Source organism: Nyctereutes procyonoides, unplaced genomic scaffold, assembly GCF_905146905.1.
Source record: "Nyctereutes procyonoides isolate TBG_1078 unplaced genomic scaffold, NYPRO_anot_genome, whole genome shotgun sequence".
NCBI classification, from domain to species: Eukaryota; Metazoa; Chordata; class Mammalia; order Carnivora; family Canidae; genus Nyctereutes; species Nyctereutes procyonoides.
The window spans coordinates 5700374-5709250 of record NW_026575044.1 but is presented as its reverse complement, the minus strand read 5'-3'; the positions used below and the strand labels follow the sequence as shown (position 1 = coordinate 5709250).

At 41.8% G+C, this 8877-nt stretch overlaps 1 protein-coding gene across 1 annotated transcript in view; it reads left to right on the top strand.

Annotated features, from left to right (window-relative positions):
* Positions 1 to 638: 638 nt before the first annotated feature.
* Positions 639 to 8877, top strand: part of FH (fumarate hydratase) — a 30114-nt gene continuing 21875 nt past the window's right edge. Inside the window, exons 1-2 of the mRNA XM_055324009.1 lie at positions 639 to 796; positions 8029 to 8163. Of these exons, the coding sequence (XP_055179984.1) occupies positions 671 to 796; positions 8029 to 8163 (261 nt within the window). The 5' untranslated portion in view covers positions 639 to 670. The remainder of the gene's footprint in view (positions 797 to 8028; positions 8164 to 8877) is intronic.

Genomic DNA, 8877 nt, shown 5'->3' with positions numbered 1-8877 from the left:
CCAACGCAAAAAAAAAAAAATCTTGGAGAACATAAATGTAAACAACAACTCCTCAATCACCTATAATCATGGACATCTTCCTCACTAACCCTTTATAAACAGTTCTTGAGCGCGCCCGTTTAGAAGAGGAAGCAAACTGCAGAGACCTCAGAATGACTTTCTTAGGTGTCGGCATCATGGGCAATGATTTGATTGTCTCTACTTTGCTTCGATTTCCACAATTCCTGAACGGAAGATGTGACCTGGAAGAAGTCTTTAAAAGAGTCCAACACGTAATGAGTGGTTCCATGATACATAAACACTCCTTTCTAGGATAGGTCCTGGACCAAGCCCTGATCCAGATTCATTCATCCGCTAACGTTCCCGCCCTCCCGCCTCCCACGGCATCCAGGTATCCGACTCTGGGGAAGAACCTCCCTCCCCAGAATGCCCTTCGCACTAGTTTCCCATGAATCCCAGGGCTTCCAGGCTGCGCTCTACGACAAGGAAGTTAAGCCCGCCCTCCTCACTCCTTACTGGCCATTCGCGATTGGTCCCGCCCCACCCCCTGGGTTTGAGGCTGTTGATTGGATAAGAGCGAGGCGCCGTGGGAGGGACGGGTTCTGACAGCCCGCGCGGAGGGGGCGTGGCCTCAACCACCCCCAGGTTCCGCCCAGGCTCCCGCTGCACCATGTATCGCGCCGTGCGGCTCCTCGCGCGCTCGCGTCGCCTGGTGCGGGCTCCAGGCTCAGCCTCCGCTCCCGGCCTCGGAGAGGCGGCCGTGCTTCTGCTGCGGCCCCCGGACGCCGCTCGAATGGTGAGCGCGGGCCGCCAGAGCCCCGGCCTCCCGGCGGTGACCTTCAGTCCTGCGCTCGCCGGCCGGCGGGGCGGGCGGGACGGGTTCCCGGGGCGTCCCGGCGGAGAGCGGCCTGGGCTGCGTGCCCGCGCGGCGGGCTTCCGGGCCTCGCGGCGCCGCCTCCGCCCCGAGCGAGCTCCGGGGGGCCGGGGCCGGGGCGCCGCGGGCGGCGGGGGCGTCCGGGCGAGGAGGTGGGCCGCAGCCGCGCCTTGTGCTGCACCCCTGCGGGTGCGGAGGCCCCCACCCTGGCGCCCCCCACCCTGGCGCCCCCCACCCTGGCGCCGCCCTGGGGTCCGTGCGGCGGGGGAGGGGGAGGCGGCGGGGAGGGCGAGGGCCGCTGCAGCCCCTGCCCCTTAGCAGGCCGGGTGCAGCTGGCCGTCCTCCGACCTGCAGCTTCTCTTCGCCCCGGTGCGGCGAGCTGCTTTCGGGCCTCCGGGCGGGGGTGGGGCTGAAAGTTCTTAGGAGCTTAAAAGACTGCTTTTCGTGAAATTGCATTTCGTCCGTTTTAGGCTGACTGTGGATTTCCCCCCTTTTGTAAAACTCGGAACGTGTGGGCGGGGGGCATTGGATAGGATGTGGCTGTAGCTAAATCAGTACTTTTTCTTCAGAAAGGCCTGAGGAATTTCAAGATCCAGTTCAAGTCTTTTGCTCTTTACCGAGCGTCGCCTTCAGTAACTTGGGCTTTTAACGAGCGTTTTCAACACTTAACGCGCACACACGCGTGGTGTTAGGAAGAGTTCGGAAAATAAACGATAGTTGAGGAAAAGTTAACGGTTCTGCACAGACCGCTGGGCTGTCGTGTGGGCTTTGCAGTCAGAGATGGGACTTCAAATCCTACTCACAGTTGGGACATGGGGCAACTTGCCTTTGTGACTCGGTTTCCACGTGTGAAATGGAAATGAGAACAGGCCCTCAGCAGGATTGCTCCTGCCAAAGTCCTTTGTGATTGCCAAGCAGTGAGCGCTCATTAATGCCTCCATCTAGTGTATTTCAAAGGCCCAAGTTATTTCCGAACTGTAAGTAAACTTCAAGATGATTTCATGGCATGACTATGCCGAAACTACAAAACGAGGGGGTACTTTAGGCTCATGCAGTGCCCTTCTGTAATAGTTTTAGTGCATGTTAGAGCCTTTTAAAAATTTATGTTTTTTTTTTTTTTTTTTTTTTACTAATTTAGTGCTTTGTGAAAGGGAATCTGAGACTGGGGAATCTGCCCTGCTCTAGATGTTAAAAAAAAAAAAAAAAAAAAAAAAAAGAGCACTACCTTGCTTTTCCTGTTGTGGTGTTAGCTAAGATCAAATGAAAATAGATTCCCCCCCCCAATTCTAAATATATCTTCTGCTATCTAAGCCCAGCTCCAAAATCTTTGTGTTGACTTTATTTAAAAGTTTTTCTTATTGCTATTGAGAATTTACATAACCCTAAATGCCCTAAGTTACCTTTTATCTAACACAAATGTTTATCTAACAGGAAGATAACATACTTATTGAATGCTTTCTATGTATTGGGTGGGCCAGCTGAAAAAGTAACTACAGGAAAGAGTTTAGAGGCTGAGGGGGTGGGGGAGGGTGGAGATTAAATAAGCAAACAGATGATGCACAGTTAGTTACAATATGATAAAAACTATCCAGGAGAAATAGTGCAGTTGAGAGTGAGAAACTAATGGAGAACAGCTGTAATACTGTAGCTGTGATACTGCCTTGCTAGCATGGCAGATAGGGAAGCCCTACATCTTTTTTTTTTTTTTTAATAAAGTATTTTTATTATTTTTTTTAAATTTATGATAGTCATACAGAGAGAGGCAGAGACACAGGCAGAGGGAGAAGCAGGCTCCATGCACCAGGAGCCCGACGTGGGACTGGATCCCAGGTCTCCAGGATCGCGCCCTGGGCCAAAGGCAGGCGCCAAACCGCTGCGCCACCCAGGGATCCCGCCCTACATCTTTTAAATTCACTTTTCTTTATTTTTTTAATGATGCGCAGGTGGCTCTAAAGTCTGGAAATCTAGATGATATCTTATTCTATTTTGCAGTGTAATATCAGTAAAACATTTATTACATATTTGTCAGTATTGGAAGACTTGATGGTCACCCTACATTTTAAGACCGGACTTTTACAGAAAGAAACTGAAAACCTGAACACAATGATGTCATATGTTGGATTTTTATCTCTTGAGGTAGTCCTTTTATGTGAGAAATGATTTGGATCTTCTTAAACACTGAAATATTCTTTTAACCCACTTTAAACTGAGAATCTGAAAGGCATCTTATTTTTTTAGGAGATGCCATGGTTCAGTTAATGGTTATCTTACACATGAATGTACATGGGGGACATCGTAGAGGCTTAAGGTCTGTATTTTTTTTACCTTTCTGGTCTAGAAGGACGCACAGATTTTGAGACCGCCTCATCAATTTCTGAGGTTCCTGGGTCTGAGGTTCCTGGGGTTAGTGGCTGCTAACAGTGGTACTTGGTATTTCTAGGACCTAATGGCAATAAGACTGCAGTGAACATAACCATTATCCCACACATGCTCCTCGAGAAGGGGAGGCGATTTTTTTTTTTTTAAGATTTTATTTATTCATTTGAGAGAGAACATGAGTGGAGAGGAGAGAGGAAAGGCAGAGGGAGAAGTAAACTCCCCACTGAACAGAGAGCCTGAGGCGGGGCTCAATCCCAGGACCCTTAGATCATGACCTGAGTGGAAGGCAGATGCTTAACCATCTGAGCCACCCAGGTGCCCTGAGGAGGTGATTTTAAATAAATGAGCATGAATCTCACAGAGACCCATGGGAAGTCACACTTTGTGCCTGCCCTATGTCTAGTGGGTTGAACTCTGTTAACCTGAAGTGATACACTGACTTTGGCTAGAAACCCTTCTTGGATTGTGGCATATAAAAGCATGGTTTTCAAAAACACTAGTTTTTTTTGTAACAGTGGTTTATATTGTACGAATTAAAAACTTATAGTAAGAGATACCATTCATCATTTCATTTTTCATCAGAAGCACTATCATTTTCCCATTAATTCAGGACGAGTATCCCTCCTCTTCTTGCCCAAGCCACTGGAAGAGTTAATGTACATGATAATGTGAAAGATTTTGAAAACCACACAAGTGCTTTTCAGACCTCAGGTGGACTTGTTATTGTAGTGGGTAGTTATGAACATTATTATTATTTTGAAAGGATAGATTGGCATAGAACAGAAAATATTCATACTGTCTCATGAAGCTTTTCTTTCAGCCTTTTGTTCATATAAGCATGTGTTTTTATATGTACCAGATCACTGTATAAGGGTTTTTTTCTGTAGGTTACTGTAAAGAACACTTAAAGGGATTTGGTTTCTGTAGGTTTTTGAAAAGAACATTTAGAGATTTGGCAAAGTTACCTGGTTTATTCCTCTGTCCATACATATATGCACTTACCTAACATGCATAAGCATCTACATAAGCATAACCACCTCTGACATAGCTTTTCTCTAATTCCTGGTGCCTTACAAAGTGTTACAGCACTACTTCCTTTTCTGTTCTACAAGTTTATGCAACCTGTATATATCCTGGGTTTAAAATAAAGGGATAACTTTGGCTTTTTGCCATAGTTATTAGCTACCTAAGCTGCTGCAGAGAATGTTTATTGTTTTAAAGTTGGAATGTTGATTTTTATTATAGGGACAGTAAGCATATTTTTTGAAGTCTTTGCTGAGATTGTGATTTCAGCCACAATTGACTTCTGTACTTTTTTAATGATTACTGTCAAGGTCCTAGAATTTGATTTGTTTCCTGATTTGGAATTTAAAAATTGTTAAGGTTTAAGCTGAAAAACAAACATAGTAAAATATATTCATCTAGATCTTTTCAAGTAACTTTGAATGGATCTGAGTTTTACCATAGAAACCAGTTGGTTAGGGGACAAAGTTATTGCTGTTTTATGATGACAGTTTAATACTTTTGTTTTTGTTTTTTTTTATTTATGATAGTCACACACAGAGAGAGAGAGGCAGAGACATAGGCAGAAGGAGAAGCAGGCTCCATGAACCGGGAGCCCGACGTGGGATTCGATCCCGGGTCTCCAGGATCGCGCCCTGGGCCAAAGGCAGGCGCCAAACCGCTGCGCCACCCAGGGATCCCGACAGTTTAATACTTTTGAATACAGAAAGTGATGATGTAAATCTAAGGAGTTGAACCTGATTTCACAAGTGACTAATTGAAACTGATCTCCCTTTGGAGTTGGCATCTTGTTGATGAGAGGAAGAAAACCTACGTCACATGTCCAGTGCCACTGCTGTCATTGCTGGTGTTATTGGGCCAAAGTATACTTTAACATACATGGATATTTCCTTAGGCTATCTAAAACAAAGATCATAATACAAAATATTTTTATTTGTGCATTTGAGATACAGAACCCCAGGTGCTTTTGGTCTACAGGGTAGGAAGCAAGTGGGTATACGGTGGTGTCAGTGTAACCAAGCTCTACTAGAGAGAAATCTATGCATCTTCAGACTTCCTTTCATTCTTCAAGGTTTGGGGTACAACTCAGGGGCTGGTTGTGGCCAGTCTGGAGTTACTCCCTCCATTTCTTGGCTTATGGAAGTGGTAACAAAAAAAAAAAAATAGTAATCTGAACAGCTTTTGGATGTGGACAGTCCAGGGTTTGAGAGTTTCAGGCCCTTCCTCTTACTAACTGGGTGATCTCCTGAGATTATTAATCTCCTTTATCCTTAGTGTTTCCTCTAAGGTGGAGGTGATAATAGTAAAATCTCCTAGAGTGGTTGTGAAAGTCAAATAAGGTGATACTTGGAATTTGCTACATAGCACAATAAATGCTGAAGTGTGATTACTAGCTGCTGCTTCATTTTGGCTTAGGCCAATCCTCTGCAGACTTTTTTAGACATAGAAAAAAAAAAGGACCTCGTTGGTAATACTGTATTTCTACCTACATGCTTTTCTATTTCTGCAACCTCAAAGGCTTTATAGCATATAAAGGGTTTTTTTTTTTAATCCGTCTAGTTCCAGACATTTAACTACCAATTAAATTTTTCATAGGACTATTTACTAAAACAGAATTACTTGGCTAGGGATTTTTAAATCTTCTGAATCATCTGGCCATGTTTATTTCATAATTAATTCACATTAATTAAAGCTCTGAACATCTGTCATCTCCTTGACATAAATTATCACATGTAAATTCTAACTTTGTGTTTTATAACAAATCTTTTTTTTTCTATAGTATTCTAAAATATTTGTTGAGGAGTTAACTTTTTTATTAGCATAATTTAATGTACTTGGTAGAATCCTAAGGTCTCCATAAAAGGTACTTTGGATCGTGGGTTCTTATTCTGGGTGGTGGATTGATTTCAAGATGTAAACTCTCTAAAATTATAAGTAAGATTTTTCGTATATGTATTTGTGTTCATTTCTCTGGAGAAAGGATCCATAGCTTTCCTCATATCCTCAAATGGTTCCATTGCCCAGAAGAGGTTAAGAACTGACCTAGCCCGTCCTCTTTTATCTCTACATTTAATTTATAAATGAGGAAAACTGATTTGCTGAAGGTGACACACCTACTAAGTGGGGCACTGTTGACTGCAAAGCCTGGGCTGTTTATATCGCACTATGCTATGGCTCATGATTAGTATTTGTAGATCATGGCTAAACTCTGCTTAAGTATCTAGTATTTACACATTTTAAAGTATCATTCTTAGACCATTTCTAAAGTTCTGACTTGGGTACTCTGAATTGGCCAAAGCTTGACAAATAAGAATTATACTCCTGAATTGGAAAAGATTACTATTTTTACTTCAAAGGAGTTCCTTTATCTTCTGCACAGTGTATGAATTCTACAGTTTGTCTTTAACATCTGCATTGTTTGCAAATGATATCTGATAAGGGGTTAATATCCAAAATATATAAAGAACTTCTACAACTCAACACTAAAAAAAACCCCAAATAATCTGCTTGAAAAATGGGCAGAGTACCTGAATAGACATTTTTCCAAAGAAGGTGTACAAATGGCCAACGGAGGCATGAAAGGATGCTTAACATCACTAATTGTCAAGGAACTCCAAATCAAAACCACAATTATATATCACCTTACACCTGTTAGAATGACTAGAATCAAAAAGGTAAGAAATAACAAGTCTTGGTGAGGATGTAGAGAAAACAACCCTTGTGTGCTGTTGGTGCAGCCACTGTGGGAAACAGTATGGAGGTTCCTCAAAAAATTAAAAAAAAAAAAAAAGAACTACCATATGATCTAATAATCACACTTCTAGTTATTTACCAAAGAAAGCAAAAACACTAATTCAAGAAGATAGATGCACCCTTGTATTTTTTTTGTAAATTTATTTTTTATTGGTGTTCAATTTGCCAACATGTAGAATAACACCCAGTGCTCATCCCATCAAGTGCCCATCACCCAGTCACCCCCACCCTGCACCCTTGTATTTATTGCAGCATTATTTACAATAGCCAAATTATGAAAGCATCCCAAGTGTCCATTGATAGACATATGGATAAAGAAGGTGTGGTGTGTGTGTGTGTGTACGCATGCACACATGTGCGTGCAATGGACTATTACCCAGTCATAAAAAAGATGAGATCTTGCCATTTGTAGTGACATGGATGGACCTAGAGGGTGCTCTGCTAGGTGAAATAAGTCAGAGAAAGACAAACACCATATGATTTCATATGTGGAATTTAAAAAAAACAAATGAGTAAACAGCAGAAGCAGACCCATAAATACAGAGAACAAACTGATGGTTGCTAGAGAGCAGGGGGATGAAGGAACAGGCCAAATGGGTGAAGGGGTGTGGGAGGAAGTACAGACTTCAGTTATGGAATGAAATCATTCATGAGGATGGACGGTACAGCATAAGGAACATAGTGGATGGTATGGTAATAGTGTTGTGTGGTGACAGGTGGCAAGCATAGTATGACCTACCAGAGTTGTTGAAACCCCATGTTACACACCTAGGGCTAACGTAACATTGTTTGTGTCAACTATATTCAGATTAAAAGAAGAAAAATGTGTGACAAATTTCTCAAGAAAGGAACTGGAGAGTGGAATGAGAACCAATGGGATTTTTTTGTCTTTGTAGAGTGCCTATTAAGGTTTCTTTCCCCTCACACCTAGTAGAATATTATTGTTTTGATACTCTGTTTCTTTTCAAGCTATAACAACGTCTTACTTTTCTCTGTAGGCAAGCCAAAATTCCTTTAGGATAGAGTTCGACACCTTTGGTGAACTCAAGGTCCCGAATGATAAGTATTATGGCGCCCAGACTGTGAGATCTACGATGAACTTTAAGATTGGAGGTGTGACAGAGCGCATGCCAGTAAGTGATTTTATGGAAGCATTGGCTTTATTCGAATGAGTACCCTTATTTTATAAATAAATATTTTACAGAGTTAAATAGGAAGCTACTAGGGAACTGGCCTTGTAATAACATGTTTCTCTTTAAGATATCAAAGAACTTTTTGAAGTTTAGGACTATTATTTTGAGCTGTGAATTTGGATATTTTAGAGTTTTATTTGACAGAACTAAATGATTTATCTTTTTTTTTTTAATTAGGCTCCACACCCAGCATGGAGCCTGACTAGGGGCTTGAACTCTCCAAGGCCTTTAGATCAAGGCCTGAGCTGAAATCAAGAGTCAGACACTAACTGCCTGAGACCCTCAGGCACCTCATGATTTGTCTTTTTATTCTTGCTGAGTTTTTTCAGATTTTTTCCAGAATTTAGCAGTTTAAACATTTTTAGTTTTAATACCTAATTTTTTAAACTGATTCAAGACTGATTTTTTAAAAACTAATATAAAAGAAAACTTTTTTTTAAATGTTATACTTTCTATCTTGGTTTTAGTTTCCAGAAAAGTATACACAAATACGTAAAAATACTATTCTTCACCATATCTGCCATGTAATAAACAATATATATGTTCGAAGCCACATGAATGATTCAATGATTAGAAATCTTTCTACCATATTTCATTAAATCTAAGATGACATTAATTAGAAGATGCACCAGTATGTAGCACTAAGAAAGAAAA